Genomic DNA, 21,017 nt, shown 5'->3' with positions numbered 1-21,017 from the left:
ATGCCGATGTATCATTTCAGAGCAAGCATAAATTTAGTTTGCTTAAATATCTAAGATTGCACTTAGAAAATAATGATGAACGCTTATACTTGATTTCTTTTTCTCATCTTGATATATTTTCAAAAATGCAATTAAAATATCGTGTGCGAGCACAATATTTGCTCAGGTGTTTTCTTCCCCTGAATGCGTAGCGATTTACCATGTCGCAATTGTGAGCGACCTCTACGACACACTCCAGCCCAAAGGGGATCCAAAAAAGCGCAAGAAAAGTATTTTACGTGGTTCTGTTCATCTCTATAAGAGGCCCCCAAAGATGTATCACGAATGACTTCCAAATCTGTAAATCCTCTTTTTATAGTATTTTGAAATAAATAATGAAGCGTCTGTCATCCAACAACAGTCGTATGTAAAAGTTGTGTGCATCAAGACTCAATATTTTTTTTCAATCACGTTTTTTTTTTCTTTTCTTTTCTTTTTTTCAAACTATTCATTTGAAAAATGTCAACTTTCACCGGTGATTCACCGAAAATATTTGGTCTTTCGCTGATATCTTATTCATGTAAACTTTCATATTCATCGGCTAATGTCGACATTTTCCAGATTTCGGACTTTCTCAGTAACACACACACGGATTTTACTGTGCATTACAAAAATAAGCAAAGACTTTATTATGAGTTTCACGTTTTTCTGCTGAAAATTTATATTGATCTATGTTTCTTTATTATGCGATAGAAATAGTCTGATTAGTTTTGATTTTATTTTAGAGGTTCTTGAAAAGTTGGAAACAGCATTGCAAAATGAAGATGTCGTTAATAGGAATGTTCGACTTGCCTTGCATATTTGTGATACCGTGACAAATGTGAGTATGAAATGCTTCCTCTCACATTTTTGTGTATAAATGTTTTATTTTCCTTTTTAAAGCAATTTTATGTTTAAAAGATAATGGATTTGTTTCTGCCATAATTTTAGTGTAATTTTTAAATTGATCATGCGTGGGGGAACTATTGAAGTTTCGCAATCTCGCAGCAGACCGTTTTGCCTTGATCCCCTCCCCCACCCCCGCCATAAGTACAAACTTCAACATTGTATTGTAAAGTTAAGAATTTTTGCTTTTTCTTTTTTTATTAAGGTATTTTTTAAATAAGTTATTGGTTTAAGTATAGGTTTTTTTTTTTGGAATGGATGTTCTTGTTTAAAAATGTGAAATTAAGGAAATATTCAATTTTTCGTGTCCGTGTATTTGTTTAATTATTTTATTTTTAAAGTTATATTTAGAATTAAAATTTTAAAATTCACATTTGTTTTAACGATACTATACATTTAAGTCAATTGCATTAATTTAGATTAGTAAAATTTCGAAAATGTATAATTTTGTTTTTAAGTGACAAATATGTTGTGATATAGAATCAGAAAAATGAATGAGGAATTGGAAGTACTAAAACAAGTAAATTTTGAATTTAAGAAACCTTTAATAATCTTAATTGAAGCGTAAGTATTATTTTAAGTAGCTATTTTAACTTGTGGCGGGTTCTGTGTTGTTAACGTAATGAAATTTGATGGCATTACCAGTGAGAAGTTGCATAGTGCACGTTTATTGCGAAAAAGTGAAAGTGGATTATAAATAAACACTGCAATATACGAAAAAAAATATATATATATATGACGGGATTTAGTTAATTTCACGAAACTTGACAGCTTATGCGAGAACTGAAAACTGTTAAGGAATGTAAATAATTTTAAAGATTTGTGGAAAGAGTTTTATGAAAGAAATCGTTTAAAATATCTCAGAAAAAAAGGAATTATCTGTATTTTAATTTTAAATATTTGAAATGTACCCATTTTTTAACTTCTTTTTCCTCAAATTTTGAAGCTCATGCACGATCTGAAGACATAAATATTTTTTTATTTATTATTTTTTTCATAGTTCAGGTGCCAATGCATAACTTTTTTTTTTACTTTTAGAAGTCACATATCTAAAATATCCATTCTTTTCCCCAACCTAATATGTATGCTAACTTGCTAACCAATTAAATTCCGCTGCAGGCCGTAAGCAACTACTTCAAATTTTTTAACACGAATTGCTCGTGGTGGAAACAGCTAGTAGTACAGCAATATTCTTATTAATCCTACTGATAACAATTAATTGAATTTCTTTTTCTTTCTTTGTTGAACAGATTATGAACAAATTTTCTGTTTTAAATGTTATGTTTGAAGCATTAACTCAAAAGAACGTAAACTATAACTTTCCCTTGTTATTTCTTTTTAAATTCTTTCGCTACTTCAAGAACATGTATTCTCTGCAGCCATTTTTAAATGGCCGAATGGGATAATCAAGTGCGGGGTTTGTTTGAGTTCATGGTCGTCTAGTTTATCGCCAAATATTCCTTTTCCTCCAAGTGACATATTTCCCCCAATTTATGATCGTTATTTATTTTCTGATTTATTTTGAAGTTCGTATTTTCGTAGATTTCATTAAAGAGCTTTTTGACAGAAAAGATTAGTAGGGCGGGAGTTACTTTATTTATGCTTAGAATGATAAGATTCTCCAAGTCGCAGATAAAAATATCTTCGGTTGTTATGTAACGGTTAAGAGCTCACGAGATTTGAACACGTGAATTTTGCTTTTTTTTTTTTTTGTTTTTTAATCTCCGACTTCGTTTTTCTTATACGTTTTGTGAAGCAAAACTGATTTTCTAGTTTTTCTTTTTTTTTTATGAAACCGAATTCAATGAAGTGGTCAAGAAAATGTGTACATTTATGGGAAAAAAAAGTGCTTCAGGCAGCGTTAAATCTGTAGTGCATTTTCAAATTGCATTAATCTGATTTTCAAATTAAATTAATTTTTTAATAAAATTTTCAAAAAATGTAAAATGTTAACAAAAGTTCAAAAAAATTTTGACAGATTAAATACTTTTCAATTAAGGATTGCTTTCTAAAAAGAAAAAAAAGTTATCTTCCATTAACACGATTGGAATAAAAGAATCGACGCGGGGCGCAAAAGTCGTCTTATAAACATTCTATCCGCACACATAGAAAATATTTTTTATTTCAATTAATTTTTTTCCGATTCCCCAAGTGCTTAAATATTAGCCGAAAAAAAATCTATTTTTACGAATTTCGAATTTCAAATTGGAAATAAGTAATAAGTTGAAGAATCGATTTTACAGTGTAAGAAGAGACAGAGAATGAAAAGTTTTTAAAAAGTGCACAAACACTAATATTCAAATTTCTACAGCTCTTCTTTTTTACATTTACACTATTACACGGTTTTACCCTTCGAAGACGGTGTCTCTCAATCTCGACTCTTCGGAAACAAAAACGCATTATTGTAGGAAAATTAAACAAATGTGTATGATTTTATTTCGCCACACCTTATTGATTTAATCAGTTAAGTTTTGACTCTGACTATTCGGATAAGGTAATTTTTCCGTCATTGCACCAAGGCAAGAGAAACTTAGATTTTCCATAGCATGCTTTGCTTAAAGGAATATGGCGCTTTTTATTTCTGATATACCCCTAGAGGGTGTCCGAAAAGTTCTTGACACATTTTAATACTTTATAAATAAGCAACAAATTGTTGTATCAACATATGGTTTGTGCCATATAATACTTCACAGGTTCAAGACTTTTTTATGGCATCGTAAAAAAAAAAGAAAAAGAAAGTAATTATATTACATTAGTAACATTCACGGCTGTATCGCCACAGTTAGAAAAACAGTGAGTTTGTTTTTCTTACTATGACGATCAGGGCTGTGAAGTCGGAGTCGAAGGGTCGGACTAATTTTGGGGTAAAGGAGTCGGAGTGGTTGGAAAAACATGCCTACTCCGACTCTGGACTTTTTTTTTCTAATTTTCCTTACATTAAAAAAAAAACTGACTACGAATAGGTTCAATTTATGTATGAGCACTTACTAATAAGAAAATAAGTGTCATTGGTATTTAGCTGGCTTCTTTATTTATCGAACTTTCACTTTCTGTAATAGCTACCTCCGCCGATCCGCTAGTTTCCTTGTTTTAATAACATTCTTCGACTAATAGCAACTGTCAGCAAAGGTTTCGCTCCCTAATATTTTAAAGGTAGAAGCAGTTTTTGAATCGCAAGTAATTCACTTTTAAATAACATTTTTTTTTACTTTGATTTCAGCTATAAAATACTAAAAAAAATGTATCTCTGGAGCAAGGCGGGGCCAGTAGCCTGGGTGGAAACTTCTGAGGACGGCAAGTTCAAACGAGTTTTGGCACAAAATCATTAATCCAAAAGATCCAATAAAATACAACAAATGTTTTTTTTATTATTATTTTTTAATCTCAAGACTATTCTATAAACTTGGTTCTCATTAAAAGGCATGAAATTCAATCCGTGTATGATTTCTTGATTACAACGCTCAATACAAGTTAATCTTAAATATCTCTATATTAAGGTTATTCTAAAACAGCCAATGAAATTCAAATTCAAAAATCTAGCGAAGGTGAAATATAGGTATCGTTTCAAAGATATTTGTACAAAGCTGTATACCGCCGGATTTGATGTATAATTTGCTTCAGACGCATATATACCCATCCTCTTCCAGCAACACTATCGTTGAAATTTTATAGAAGAAATATTATATAAGATTTATTGGGGAAAACTCTCAGAATCAAAGTATTAAAATTTTTATAAATTCTTAAACTACCCGCCCCCCCCCCTCCCACCTCCGATGGGTGTCACCCGAGGGCTTTGCAAAAAAGCTTCTTTTTCTAAAGTTACAGCTTTCAAAAATTGAATTCACTTGACTTGATCAACATTAATTTGATAAACATTAAAAGGAGAGCAAATTAATCCTTCTCATTATTTCATAAAATGGGGGTTTTGAGTAATCTCTCTTTAAAAATCGCAACTATTGGAATATCCAACTTCGTATGCATCTAACGTTTGCAATAAAACATGACGCGAAAATTTCAGAAAAAGGAACTAATATTTCAATCACTAGGGTTCCCCCCCCCCTTCCCCTGAGAGAGAAAAATTGAAAAATATAAAGAAAAAAAGCCGGAGTCGGACGTTTCAAAATCCAGGAGTCGGAATCGGCGATTTTCCTTCCGACTCTGCAGCCCTGGTGATGATACAGCCGTCAGTGTAAATTACGCACAATTACTTTTTTCCCTTTTTCTTTACGATGTCATAAAAAAATCTTGAACCTGTGAAGTATTATGGCCCAAAACGCATGTTCATACAATTTGATGATTTTCTATGAATTTTTAAAATTTGTCAAGGACTTTTCAAAACACCCTGTATTTCAGCGCATTTCGTAAAACACACTCTATTACAAAAAAAAAAAAAAAAAAAAAAAAATCGACGCACCAAGAACCAATCATTCGATTGCTTTGAAATTTTGTATGCATGAGTGTTTTGAGCAGATATGCAAATGATTAAAATTTGGCGTCCAATGAATGAAAAGTTTGACCTCCAGCGCATCGAAACTGCGCATTCAACAGATGTATATAAAGAGCAGTTCTTCAACAGTTGTTAAAACTTTCGGTTTGATTGCGATTCAGATTACCTTTCAACAACTTAAAAATGTCTTGCCGCATGGTTCGTGCTCATTGCGAGCAACTGTCACAGTTTAAAAGAGGTCGTATCATTGGATTGAATGAGGCCGGTTGGTCTAATCGGATAATCGTTTATCATTTGAGTCGAAGCCATACGGCGATTCGAAGATGACGGCAAGGATGGGTGGAAAGTGGCTGATTTCAGCGTCAGGATGGTGGCGGTCGACCTAGGGTCAAAACTGATGTGATGACAGAGTGATTGTCCGATCAGCTGTCACAGCGCTTTCTTCATCTCTATGAAGCATCAGACGTTCAACCCAAACCCCAGTGTTCATCATGACCATTTACAGACGGTTGGGACAGCGAAATCTACGCTCGCGCCGACCGTTACTCCACCTGCCACTGACGCATACACACTGCTGAGCTAGATAACAGTGGCGCATGGCTCGATCAGGTTGAAATGATGCCGACTGGGGACGTATAGTCTTTAGCAAAAAATCCTGCTTCCAACTGTGTCTTGACGATCATCGAAGACGCGTTTAGGGACACCCAGGGTAGGTTTGACTTTTGCACGTCACACTGGCCCTCAACAAGGCATCAAGGTCTGGGGTGCCATTTCCTTTGGTAGCTGGACCCCTTTGGCCGTAATTAGAGGTACACTTACTGCACAGCGGTACGTCGACGACGTCTTAAGACCTGTTTTGCTGCCGTTCTTTTTGCAGTATTCTAGGTTCGTTTTCAGCAGGACAATGCCAGATAACATAAGGCACGTGTTGCTGTGAACTGTCTGCAAGCTTGTCAAACTCTTCCGTGGCCAGAACTCTCTCCCATCGAGCATGTCTGGGATATGTTGGGATGGCGATTGCATCTGGCAATGAATGTTGATAACCTCGTTTGACAATTGGAGCAAATTTGGCAGGAAATACAGCAGGACACACTCCGGGAGCTTTATCGATCTTTCCACGCCTTGATTCAGCTTGTATCCAGGCTAGAGGCAGGTCAACAACTTGTTGAATTTGTTAGTGTAACTCCGACATAAAATATTCAATTGTTCTGAGAATTTAATCATTTACTATTCTGTGCATTGTCTTCCTATCCACCAATTTTCGTCTCAATCGAACCACTCCTTCTTGGTGCGTCGATTTTTTTGTTATAAAGTGTAGTTAGTACTCACTAATATTTAGTTAAAAGAGCACATATCAAACATTAACTCCAGCGACCAAAAGAAACGTCCAAAAAAAAAATAGGAAATAGGGAACATTACAAGGCAGATGGCTACGTGTCCAATCTTTGGACCGAACCCGCACTTAGTTTACGTACTAAACGTCTGTTATTAACAGTTTCTGAAAGTATTAGATCTACTAATATAATATATATATATATATATATATATATATATATATATATATATATATATATATATATATATATATATATATATATATATTAATGTCCTCAAAAATGAAATGGACGGCGCTATGTGAAAAAACAATAGCTCCAATTTCTGAAATGTTTTTTTTAATTAATATTATTTGAATTAAAATGTCTATTCCCGTATAATAGAGTTATTGGTATTGAAAAAGTAAGAAAATGTTACGATAGCTATTGAAATATTTTAGAATCAAGAAATTATTTTTTGAAATACCATCCCGAAATGGAAAACTACTGTATTGAAACAGCTTTTTTTATATTTTTTAATCTTGCATTTTGTAAGTGCACGAATAATACATGTAAATATGCAGAAACTTTAAAATTTCACTTACTAATTAACTGCTAATGTAAAAATCAAAAGATTAGAGAAAAAATGCCCATAGACTTGATGTAATTTCGACCAAAACAGAAATGGAAAACAGAAAACAAATGAAAAACGAAAGTATAAAACGTGTATTGCCTTTAAAATAATGCGCATCCTGAAACTCACGAACAGTCACCTGCCTCAAGTAGCGTCCCTTTATACTCAGAGTCGCGACACAGGCTGAAATACAGTTGGCTCTCTGTTTAACGACGCTCTATTTAACGACTTTCTCAATTTAAGGACGGCTTTTCACGGTCCCTGATGGTGCACTACAGTGTTAAAAGCATTCTATTTAAAGACGCTTTCTACTTAAGAACGATTTTTTGTGGTCCCTTGAAAGTCGTTAAACAGAGAGCCAACTGTATCGTTTCTGCGCATACTTCCGAGTTCATGTTGAATTATTTGTAGTCTTCTCTACATAATCGGCTTCAAATACGGAAAGATGTAATTACAACGTAGAATTAATAAAAAATCGTTCAAATTAGTATACCTTATCAATGGAACGTGAAACGAATAGAATTTCAGACTGATTGATTGGCAATGTATTCAAGCGTGAATACAAAGAGTACGTCCTGAAACTGAGTTTTGGGGACTTCAGTTACAAGGAATGACCGAGGAAGAGACACAGAGCCCCTATTTTTTGCCTCGAATATAGGGGTGGGTGGTCCAAAGCGGGTAGGTCTTCGTATGGCCAACCATGGTGTGTAAGCGGCGATGCATACGTATGTCGTGTTTATATGAACACCCCCGAGTTTTAATCAGTCCCAGCGCAGCAGCAGTGACGCGGCATGGAACAACCAGGCTTAAAATTTAAAAAATAATACATTTCTAAAAAAAATAATGTTTTGTAACTAGTGATTAGTCAAAGACCAGCTTATTTTTTTGACTGTCAAAAAATATTACGTTATTTTAACAATAATATTACGTTATTTTGACACCATCCACCTACAAACTACGATAGTCATTTCGTTTGGTTCTTTTTTAAATTTAAGGTTATGGTTATTGAAATAAAAAACGTGCCTTCGGGCAAAGGCGGGTATAGGATTTAATTATATATATTTATTTACAATTTTTTGACTCGTGTGCTGACTTAGATTTTTCTATTTCAATAGGATAAGTACAACTTTAAAAAGTTATTTTTTAGGATGGCAATTAATTTGTCTATTAATTTAATCGGTTATTTCTTTATGTTTTATAAACAAATCTGATGACTTTAAATTATATAAGTACAACTTTTTTATATTTTTTTACAACTGCAGGTAGCTAGTCAATTATTTAAATCAATTATAACTTCGTGTTTGATTGACAAATGTACCAAATCACAATTAGTTAAGCTTACCCGCTTTGGGTTCCCTGGTATGGCAAAGCGGGTTTTTCAAATGTTTGTAAAGTTTGATAGTAAATAAATATTGGGTTTGAAATAATGCAAAAATCACTTTTTATTCTGAAGTTCAAGAGAGCCCTGCTAGGAAATAAAACCGAAATTTTTGCGATAAAAATCCAAAAACTACAATTTTCGAGCTTTCTTCGAAAACCAATCCGCTTTGGGCCACCCTACCCTAACACTTATAACCGCACTTCTGATTTGCTAGATGATACAATTTAACAATGACCGGCTCCAAAATCAGAAACTGGATCCCGGAATTTACCTCTTGTAGAATTAAACGAGGTAACACTAATAGAATGCGGCAGAACCAATGTCAATACTTAGTAATTCTGTCACATTTCATGAGTAGTTAAAATTAATTTACACGTCTATTAACGTTTTGATAAACATTAACATGCGGGGGGGGGGGGGGAGAAAGGAGACCGGAAGATATGAATGGATTTTTATTTTTAAAATTACATAAATTACCATACCTCTCATACTACTTTCCCACCCCGTGTCAAAATAATTTCCGATTTTTCATTTTCCTTTATTTTTCTTTCTTAATTTTATAAAATTATCAATTTTTAAGTGTGGAGCACTGGAAGATATTAATGGATCCCAACGGTAAAAAAATATGAAAACTTATATACACAACTTTCCCACCCGCGCAAAATGCAATTTTGGATTTTTTTTTTTTTTTGTAATTTGAAAAAAAAATGATAATTTTTAACTAAATTTGAGGCATTTGCGGTAATAGAAGTTATTAATGGATTTCAATGGGAAAAAAAGTGCAAAACATATACCTAAAACAGAACATGCCCTGCCGGCTCTTCGAGTGTTTCGAAAAAAAAAAAAAAAAAATCCTGTACTTTTCGCTCCACCCTATAGTACTTGTTAAACGGTTACAGTTCTGAAGCATTAGAGTCTGCTAAAATTGTTTCCAACTGAGGAAAATTAAAAAAAAAATTGGGCTTTTATATAAAAAGTTTTCTTTCAGCTCAGTTAAATTCTAAACGCAATTTCATTCAGCATCATTTTTCCTCGATGTTGTCATCTCGAAAATTCAGAGCGGTTGAAAAAACACGTTGCTAAAAATTATTTTGCTTTTCTAAACAATAAAATATGAAAATATGGAAAAAAGGAAGAATCCTTCAAGTTTTCAAATATTCTGAAAATCACTTGGACTAATAAGGCGTCTCAACTTACGCAGTATTAGAAATCTGAAAAGATCTTATTCAATATTTTCAACAAGACTTAGTATTTTTTTCATTTTTATTTTATTGAGTTTTTTCATTAAAATATTTATTTATTTATTTCTGTACTGAAAATTTATTTATTTTATTTATAGTTTTATTTTTATTTTTCATAATTTGTATTTATTTTATTTATTTATTTATCTATTTATTTATTTATTTATTTTGTTTACAGTTTTATTTTTCATCTTCATATTTTTTATTAATTTTTATTTATTTATATTTGTAGTTTTATTTTTTCATTTTCATATTTTTTTATTTATTTTTATTCATTTATTTATTTATATTTGTTTGTTATTTTTATTTATTTATTTACACTTTTTTATTTACTTACTTATGTATTTATTTTTTGTTCAATGGCTGGTTTATTGTTGAATTACATAAATGATATATTATTGACCCCCATAAATATTTGTAAAACCGTTTGTTCTTTTTTCTTCAACTTTTAGGATTTGGTTCCGATTATCATTTATGAAAAAGATCCCAAAATTCGTGCAATAGGTATTAGGTAAGTAAAGATTTTTGCTTTGTTATTCTTGGCCAAATCCATGTTGATAATGAACTGTTACTCTACTCTTTAATTCTATCGATCCTTTCTTCCAATTTAGTATTGAAATGGAAACTGATAGTTCTCTTACTTGTTTGGACGTCTTTATTATTAAAAATAATAACGAATTTATGACTAGGTGTTTCATAAGCCTTTTGCAGTTACACCACCTCCTCACAATTACTCTTCTCCCTCTTCCAAATCCTAAGTTGGCCTCATTTAAGGCTTTTGTGTTAGGTGCTTTGAACATCTGCTCTTCTTCCAATTCTTAAGATGCTAAGCATATCTTAAAGCAGTTACCTTCGATCGTGTTTACTCTCCTTGCATTATTGATTCGATTTATAATAAGCAAATTAAGCCATCTCATTCTGGCAAGGTTTCTGCTTTCAAAGCTGCCAACAATATTGTTTTGCCTTGTTATCCAAAAGTCAGTCATCAAGTTGCAAAGGTTTTGAAGAAGTTAGTTTCGATACTGCTTTTTCTCCTGTTAATAAGATTTAGTTTACAAACTTGCAGTATCCCATTGATTTCCATAACAACTGGGGTATTTATAGCATCTCCTATGTGGGGATGGTTACGTTGGAGTTGGTTACATAGTCTGAACTTACGTTGGTCAGACTGAACATGCTCTCAAGCACCGTCTGAAAAAGCATGAAAATTATGTTAAACGTAAAGAACTTGCTCGTTATTCCATCGCTTAGCATTGTTGGGCTTTTTGGTTTCTATTTTGATTTTTCATCTGCCAGAAATTTTTGTGAATGTTCTTCGGTCTATGACTTCAATTTTTAGGAAGTTTACTATACTTTTAAAAAAAATCTCATTCTCATTGTCTTTGTCTTTTCCAGAACTCATTTTTTTCTTGATATTTTGAAGCAATTTTTGTAATTGCTTTTTCGAGTTGTTCGTTTTCTAACACTCTTTTTGTTTCCTGGTTTCTGATTGGTTGTACGCGCCCCGGGATTCACTTGTAATTTTCTGATTGGTTGATTGTCGCCTCTAGTCGTGAACTCCATATTGGTTGACCCCTTTGGTATAAATACCGGTATCCACGTGATTGATGTACAGCTCTCTCACGACTTTCTGGTTGCATGGTGAGTTTTTGCACTGATGAAGATGCTCCATTGTAGCCTTTAAATAGCTATATGCTGTATTTTCTTGAGAATTAATGCTTTATTTGCGTTGCTTTATTCATTTATCATATTGAAGCACAAAGCTTATCTGATCATTTTTCATTTGGTATCCCTAATACGCATGAAGCTTGTCCACTTACAAGAATGGGTTACAACAAAATTCAGCAAATGTGAGTAAACAATAACTTAAAAAGTGAAGCAACACGGCCGCTAAGTTTCTTTTTTTTCTGTAGCTGTTGGATGAATTATTTAGTCCTTAAATGAGGTCGGTGAAGAAATTTAGTTCATAAAAAGAATTGTGATTTAGTTTGATTTTGTTTATGTCCACTGAAACAGCAAATGCAAAAACTACAAGAATTGTATGAAGAGTATTCTTAGATTTTTTCATTCTTTTATTGCTGCATAAATTTGATTTTTTAGATTTTCTTATTAATTTTACACTGATCTACATTATTTTAAGCATCATACTTTGAAATGACGAATTGTAGTAGATTATTATATTTTCGATTTGGCAATCTTGACGTCAGTGGGAAAGTAAAATAAGTATAAAAAGGCAGAAATGATGAAACTTTCTATAAATTCTTTTCATTTTCGCTTTGGAGAAACGAAGCACAACAAACAGGTAACAAAAGAGGAAAACTCTTAAACGAAGCTTTCACCGGAGGCAAGAGAAAGATTACAAAGAAACAGCTTTGCTTTAACGGCGAGTAATAAACATTGTGTTACGCAAAGGTCCCTGCGCATGCTCCTGTTTCGCAGTTTCTGTGTGCGAAACACGTGCTTTGCTGTCACGTGCAGAAACTGAATCCTTAAAAGTAGGATAGGCTATATCTTTGTCATGAATGATTCTTTTTCCCCCTGTTTTCGTATTGCTTTGATTTACAGCGCTTATAGTTTTTGTGATAAAATTAAAAGAAACCGATTGATCAATCCTATTCTTTAAAGAGGAACAGTTCACGTAGAATATGAAATAGAGAGAAAATTGTTGCTGCTTCATTTAAACTAGAAATGTGGCAGAAATTAATTCACACTTTTGACGCTGGTCCATTGTGCTTTACTAATATTTTCGAAATAAAATATGTACTGCAAAAAAGAATATGTGACATAATTTACTTCAGACTTTTAGCGATATTTTTTACAGTTTTTTTTATTTTTTTTTTTTTTTTGTAATTTATTTATTTGTTCATTTATTTATTTATTTATTTATTTATTTGTTTATTTGAAAATATTTTTTATTTTTTATTTTTATAGTTTCTGTTTTATTTATTTAGTTAGTTTTTATTTTATTTCTTATTTTACTTTATTTATTTATTTATTTTCCACCCAAAAAATATAACAAAAACCTTGAAACACCCTACTTTAAAATAGAACACTACCAAAATAATTGTAAATGAAAAAAAAAAAACTGATTTTCATACTTTTTTCAGATTAAGGAAGCCGAAATATTAAAATTTTGGAAACAAAAAATATAATGGAAAAAGAATATGCAACAAAATTAGCTTCAGACTTTTAGAGATAGTTATTATTTTTTTGTATATTTTATAATTATTTGTTTGTGTATTTATTATTATTTTTATTTGTTCATTCACATATATTTTTTTAAATTATTTTATTTTTGTTTCATTTTATTTTTATTTATTTATTTATTTTTCAAGTGAGACAATTAGCAAAAACCTTGAAATACCCTGCTTAAAAATGCAACACTACCAAAATGATTTTTAAAAAATAATGCTGATTTTGATAAATTTTTGCAGATTATTGTTAGAGTGGACAGGACTTTCGATTTGAAAGTACTTAGCTATACCCAAAACGATGAGGAGTAACCATTCTTACTTCAATAAATCTTAATGCTCTTCTCTCTCTCTCTCTCTCTCTCTCTCTCTATATATATATATATATATATATATATATATATATATATATATATATATATATATATATATATATATATATGCTCTACTGAAGGGGTGACCAACCGGCAGTTCTTGGAACAATTTCTGCTCGAATTGCGTTCTTACAGACCTACAGTCAAAAGTTTTGTGTTTGTGTTATTTTATATATCGTCACCTCAGAACAACAGTACGATATCTAATCCCAGAAATAACACTTAGATATCTTTTTGTAGCTCTGAGACGACTATATATATTCTAATATGTGTTATAGAACAAATAGACTGCATTAGATTAAAAATCTGTTTTTGTACTTAAAGAATCTAACTCTTCGTCTTATTAAAGCTGGGGTAGCCTACTTGTCAGCCATTACGATTGACTTTACATATAAACAATGCGTCGTAATCGAGCTTAAAAGTTTTTTGTTCCGTTGGCAAGAAGGAAATAGATTTAAAGCATTGTTTAACGTTGTTATTTCAATATTTAAAAAGTTCCCTAAATAGTTCAGTTTTTATGGCAACTAAAAAATATTTTATCTGAAAAGTGACACAGGCGAGAGAAGATCTTCACTTCGGCCTCCACTTAAATGTTACACTATTGTTTCGATAGTTTAATTAGTTACTGTTACTTGATCATAAATACGTATTTCATACTTGGTTTTAAAACTAATAACTTTTCGAATGTTTAAGTGCAAAGTTTAGACATCTTTAAGTCGTAGTAGCATCTCCTCCAGCCTCCAGCTTGGTTTTTATTTTTAAAAACGTCTAGTATTAAGAGCTGCTTAGTTGAAACAAAATGTATAGGTGTCAGAAAATGTTTCGGACGAAATTATATTTTTAAAAAAATTAGAAATAAACTGCACCAAAATTTAACATTTAGTGGATAAAGAAATATTTTTTTAATTCTCTGTCATGCAAAATGTCATTCCTAGTATTCTATAATAAGATGAGTATATCTAAAAAGTTGAAAACGTTCGATTTTAGTGCATTAATATTATAGCAAACTCAATAGATAAAAAAGAAGTGAATTATCTTTGATTTTCCAAAAATTTACAGTTTAAAAGCTAAGAGGAGGTTTTATTATTAAATTTATTTAAAGAAATTCATTCGCAAACTAGCTCTGGCATTTTCTGTTTCCCGCATGCATTGTGTTCAGCGAACGCGCTTCAACAATGAGAGCAGTAACGCTGAAACCATCTGTTGACAACAATTGAATTTCATTTATTTGCGTCGTCTAGAATGTAAGTAATCATTATTCAGTGAGATGTACAGCATACGGTGACACGTGAGCGCCTAGTTTTTCATTTTTCAAACTATTAGATATTGAATGACTCTCCATTGAAATCAGAAAACCGCACACCCACTTTGTCACACACAACCTTACCCTTTTCATTCAGTCAAGAAAATGCCAGTCAGTTATTGTATTTTGACTCAGAATGTGTGTGTCTTATTTTATTTATTTTGTTGTTTTTTTTCTTTTTTTTTTTAAATTATTTATTTAACTATTCAGTTAAATATACACTTTTTTCAAAAATGTTTAGTGTTTCTTATTTCAGTTATTTATTCATTTTTGTTACATTTTATTTCAGCTTTTTTATTAGTTTGTTTATTATTTTTAGTTATTTATTTTATTTGTATTTTTATTTTATTTCATTTCTTTTATTTCATTTCTTTTATTTATTTTGTTTATTTTAATTGTATTTTCATTTCATTTCATTTTATTTATTTATTTTATGACTTGATTATTTATTTATTTATTTATTATTTATTTATTTAATTTCGAAAAAAAAATTTCATTCATTTTCTGATAAATCAATTCAATTCAAAGAAACAAGTTAAATTTTGTTAAAATTATTTATATATTGTAGGTGTAAACACCGACTTTGAATGAAAGTAATGAAAACTAGAGATCTGGCTTTTTATGCGGAAAATTTTCAAAGTTTCTTACCCCAGAAGGATTTGTAAAGTAATAAAGCTCTCCTATACTAAAGGCTTCTCGTGAACAAAATGCAAGTGTTATCTATTCATCAACTTTTGATGAGCCTTTCTCTCAGAGCAAAATATGTTATATAATCAATTTAGCAAGTTGACTAAAAAATTAGCACTTGTATCAAACTAAAAAGTTAATGTTAAAATGTAATTGTAACTAAATATTATGCATACATGGATGCCCAAAGCATAGAACTTAAAAAAATGATATTTAGTCGAAATGTGTTCAAAAATAACTGCAAAGTTTTCTACTAAAGGTTAAAAAAAAAAACTTTATCCCTACACAAGTGTAATTTCTCGTACACTAGCATTGATTTTCTGATATCAGAAAAATATTCTCACAAGCATTTAGGCTGAAAATTATCTTAAATATGCTTTTTTAAAGCTTAAAACTGATACTGATTTACAGAAACAAAGTATGCCTCTTTTATGTTAAAAACGGGATAACAACTATTTTTAATAGAGAATAGATATATAATTCAATTTCTCAAACTGTTAGGCATTATATTTCTTTAAATTTTGACGATTAATAAACTATTTACTTGAAGCATTTCAAATTTAGAAATTTTGCACTCCATTTAGGCTAGCAAAGGTAGGCGAAAAAGATTGTAAATATAAACTGCAAAAAAAAAAAAAAAAAAAAAAAAAAAAAAAAACATTTCTGCTAATGTGAAAATTTGAGTCATAATAGGTAAAAGCATATAAATAAATTTTGTACGAACCATTTTTATGTATTAAAATGGTTGAAGTTAATTTTTCTTCGAAAATATTTATTTAGTCGTATTAAAAAAAAAGTAACAAATAAGTAAAACAGAAAGAAAGAAACCGTTTACGGCTCTTTTGGAAAGCACAAAGCGCCAAAGCTGTTTTTCTTTTTTCTTTCAGTTGTCAAAAATATAAGAATAATATTGAAACTTTGGGATGAAAATTTCTCACTGATCATTTATATACACAATAAAATCATTCGCCTTTGAATTAATTTCACTTTGTTATTACAGTCAATCAGTTAATCTTAAACGTACATTAACTGTTCAAACTTAGTTTAGTAGTTTAAAAAAAGTAGAAATTGTAACCTGAAACTTTTGATTGATTAAAGCAGAATTGATCAAGGAAGAAAAAAAAAGTTTTTTTTATATCCCACAAAAAAATTTCGAAAATATTGATGGTTTGACAATTTAAAATTTCTGCAAAAACTCCGTGAAAAAAATTCCTCATCACATCATTAATAAAAATATACATACAATAATATATGTGTGTGTGTGTAAATTTGTCTCCCATACTAATAAAGCTTTGGTGGTATTTATTCGGAAACGTGGGTGAAATTCCTGCTACAATATACAATTCTCAAATTTCCGTGTTTTTCTTTCTCATTCCAGAATTTTGGTGTCCTTATCAATGCCAGTGGAATGCTTATTGCCAATAGAAGACATCCGAAATGACACCAAGTCTCAAAATGTTCGAAAAAAGCTCATCCTTTGCACTTTTACCATTAAAAAAGCTTTTTTAGATGCATGTGCTACATTATCCCTGGTGTCTATGATGAGAGAAGCAATGATTAGAGCTGTAAGTATGATTTTGAAATTAATTACGTAAGATTTGACACCGAGGGAAAAGTCCCTCTTGGAAAATTTTAGAAGAGCATCTCTCTCCCAAGAAGTTTTTAAGATATCCTTTTACTTAAGATATCCTTTTACTATTATGCTTATAATAACTGGAATAATCCCTTTTTCTTTTACAAAAGTATGGAAATGCATTACATCAAAGCAGTACTTATAGTGTCAAATAGTTTGAAATTTTAAAAGATATTTCTTTACCAAAATTTAAAGAAAAAAATGTTTACTTTGAAAATCATTATGGTTTGGATACTTAAAGGTTTACTTTGGTAGAATTTCAAAAATATTTGCTAATGATTTACATATTTACAGCTGATTTTTGACATATTGTGCTATCAGGGTATCTGCTTAATGCTAGTGAAAAATATTCACTCTTTTTTATCCCATAGTTTTAAAACAAAAGTTAAAAGTCCAACAAGATTTTTTTTAATGAAATATTCAGCTTAAAATACTTTTGCTTGTACTCTTCGCAGGAAAAACATTCAAATGCTCTGGAGAAAGAAGAGTGTATCCATTTAAAGAACTGTCTTGTTCTTCTACGAAATCTGTTGCACATTCCCGAGGATGCAAAATCATCAAAAGAATCAAGACTCTGCTTAACTCATTGGCTGGCTGTACAGAAGAAACTGATTTGGTATTTATAATTATTTATATTCTGAAGATTTCTAAGATTTGAATGTTCTCGTTTTAATTCATAAGAGTCTTTATCATGTCAATTAAGTCATCATGTATAAGATGGTGTGATTGAGTTATTAAAATGCAATGGAAAAAGCTGAAGGAAAGTGCTAAAAGATGCTTTTCGAGAAGCAGTGCCAAAAAGTGCGTACCGAGTAGCAGGTTTTAAGAAGTAATAACAAATTAACTTGGGACATGTACTGGCGCAAAGATTTTCCAGACTAATCTGATTGTAACTCTGACAAATTCTTTATAAATTTACAGGATTACAGGTTAAAATCAAGCACTTGAGTACAACTTGTAACCAAATCAGAATGAGTATGAATTCAAATAATGCAAGCTTGATATGAGTTAATAATTTTTTTCAATACTAAACTTTTTCAGTAAATATTCAACCACTCACTTACGCAGTAACTCTCTTATACATTATTAAGTGTTCACGGTTTAAATTATAAATCTTTGTTACCTTAAGAGATAATTATAAAAAATAACTTCAAATAATAACTTCAATGTATCTTTTTTGACCAAACAATTATTAATGAATATAGCAAATGTGTTAATGCTAAAACACAATTATTTAAAAACTTTAAATTGTCAATGTAATATTTTCAACAGTATCATTTCCTTTATTTGACATTTCACATTAATGATGGCTCAAATGAAAGAGACTGAGCTCTGATAAGTTGCAGGCTGTATCTCTATCGATATTGATCCTTTGACAGCGAGAGTCTCGCTCAGTTTTATGGCACGTTTGCCTCTTTTAGATACAGTTTATTGCTAAGAATTCTTTCTCAGAAAAAAACAAAGATACTCTTGAGGGATACTCAAATTCACTGTACGGTTATTCATATTACTCTAGGCTTATTCAAATTTTCTTGAGACTTATTTTGAGCTTTCAAAGACTTCCTGTTCTGGAGGTCCTTCCAAAGGTTGGTGCTTCCCATCATTGAGAAAGTAATGTACAATGTGGTTTTAATTAAAGTTAACCTACTGGATCTAAGTGGAGCTCGATCTAATAGACGTAAGTCATTGAAAGTTGATATACGTAATATTACTCAGTGGAGGGAGAGGGAGATTTTAAAAAAAAAATTGTTAAAATTTTTACCACCAGATCAGAGAGGGGGTATGAAGAAAAAAAATACGAACTTGGAACCAAAAAATTAGATTTATCTCTCAATTTGTTCAGTGTTGAAAGCGTGTTATAGCGTATTCAACAGTAGCGTGAAAGGTTTCTCCAACAATAACAGCAACTTAGCGATGATTACTGCAATTGCTAGAAAAATCAAGAAGTAAAAAATTTGAACTAGTGTTTTTTCTGTAGCGTATCTCTTTTACTCTTGGTCCATTATAACATATATAGGGCTATATTGGCAGATAGGATGATCCTATTTACGTGACCAACCAAGATTCAAGTAAAAGACGATGATGTAGACTATAGAGTATTCTGTGGGTCAAAAACGTGTGTATGAAAAAATAGAGAAATATAGAACCTCAATGTGACTCGCGGAAACACGAAATGTGCCCCGTTGCGAACAACAAAAGAAAACTTAACGTAGTTGGGAAGGTAGAAATATTGATCTAACTATTGTTAGTTAAATATTTTGCACTGAAAGTGTACAATTTGTGATGTTTTTCCTCAATATCATTCTAAATCTGTACCTATTATTATTATTATTATTTGGTTTTTAATACGTTACTGCCTTTTTTACAAGGTATATTGGAAGGGGAATGAAAAATGGATAACAATTTTCAATTCTGGTAAAAGTAAATTAAAAAAAAAAAACTTTTTCAACGGTAAACAAATTGTTTTACATGCATTTAGCCTTATATATTATATATAGGCTTAGTTGGTGATGTTATATAATTTTATTTGAATTAATTGATCATATCATATGGTACCTAAAGACCAAAAACCTTAACAGGGACGAAATATGGCGCCTTTACCCTACCTAGTCTTCACTCTCCAACAGTTTGGTTTCAAAAATTATCACACATGGTCATAGTGTTCGTTTTCATTTACTCCATGGTTCCCTTTACCCCAACTGACCCGACCAAGAACAAACTTTTTCTAGAACGAGCTCCATGTAGGTCTAAGCAGGGTGACCTGAATAATAACCAATCTCTGTTTATATATATGCATATTTTTTAAAGACAATTTTAATACAATGTTGGGGAAAGTGGAGCAAATTGAAATTGTTAAGATAACTTACCTTTCTTAACATAAACAAATAACTAACACTAATAAACAAAAATGGAAATTTGTTTTCAAAATTAAAGTACATAAAGAAAGCAATGTATTTATGATAAAACTTATATTGAAACATATTTTTTTATTTTTGTTTGTCAATTTGTACATTCAAAAGGTGGAAAATGTTCACTTTTTTTTCAGTGAGCAAAGTGAGAAGCAAAATATTTTTCTATTGAAATATTTTCTATCTGATTATTAAGAATATTATGATCAAGTGAATGAGTAACTAAAATAATAAAAAAATAAATGAATAAATAAGAAGAAAATTGGTGAATGAATGTATAAATAAGTGAATTGTTCAATGAAGGAATGCAAAGGAATTGATTAGTAAATGAATACACAAGTGGTTTAATAAATAATTGAATAAGTAAACGAAATGAACTATTTCACTTTGCCCCGCATGCACTTGACTAATTAGACAAAACATTTTAAAAGAAAAATAATTGATAAATACTGCGCCGAGTATTAGTAGATCTCAATTAATATTAAAAAGGCTAATAATAAAAACTTTATTATTTTATAACAATAAAAATAATTTTTGACTTACTACAGAATGTTACAATATGAGTATCAATTTTTGAAAATTGCTTGTATTATCATATGCTTTGAAATTCAGAGATAACTTTCTCCTAACTGGAGTAGCCTACATGTGTTACTACACAGTTAAAATATTTCCAGATAGATGGTGCTAAAAACAGGATAAATATTTCACCATTGCACTTTGCTCCACTATTTCACTTTGCCCCAAATTCTTTACATTGAGTAGAAAACCTTTGAGCCCCTTTCCCTGGAAAAATCTACCTGCCTGTGTAACATTTTTCGTTTTCATGTATTGACTCATTTCAAACGTAAAAACAAAACAGTCATCATAAAAATGATACAACTTAAAGCGATTAAAAAAGAAGTTATGTTTTTTGTAGGAAATCTGAAGCAAGTTTTCAGATTCAAGTTTTAGACTTAAAAGTTTGATTTATTGAAAATGGA

General features: G+C 30.8%; 1 protein-coding gene across 1 annotated transcript in view; it reads left to right on the top strand.

Annotated features, from left to right (window-relative positions):
• Nucleotides 1-234: 234 nt before the first annotated feature.
• LOC129233676 (protein timeless-like) overlaps nt 235-21,017 on the top strand; it is a gene marked incomplete at its 3' end in the record, with an annotated part of 97,211 nt that continues 76,428 nt past the window's right edge. The window contains exons 1-5 of the mRNA XM_054867656.1: nt 235-339; nt 765-859; nt 10,393-10,451; nt 16,874-17,060; nt 17,584-17,744. Of these exons, the coding sequence (XP_054723631.1) occupies nt 16,893-17,060; nt 17,584-17,744 (329 nt within the window). The remainder of the gene's footprint in view (nt 340-764; nt 860-10,392; nt 10,452-16,873; nt 17,061-17,583; nt 17,745-21,017) is intronic.

This window comes from Uloborus diversus, unplaced genomic scaffold (assembly GCF_026930045.1).
Source record: "Uloborus diversus isolate 005 unplaced genomic scaffold, Udiv.v.3.1 scaffold_614, whole genome shotgun sequence".
In the NCBI taxonomy this organism is placed as follows: Eukaryota; Metazoa; Arthropoda; class Arachnida; order Araneae; family Uloboridae; genus Uloborus; species Uloborus diversus.
The sequence above is the reverse complement of the archived record's forward strand: the minus strand, read 5'-3'. Positions and strand labels throughout refer to the sequence as shown.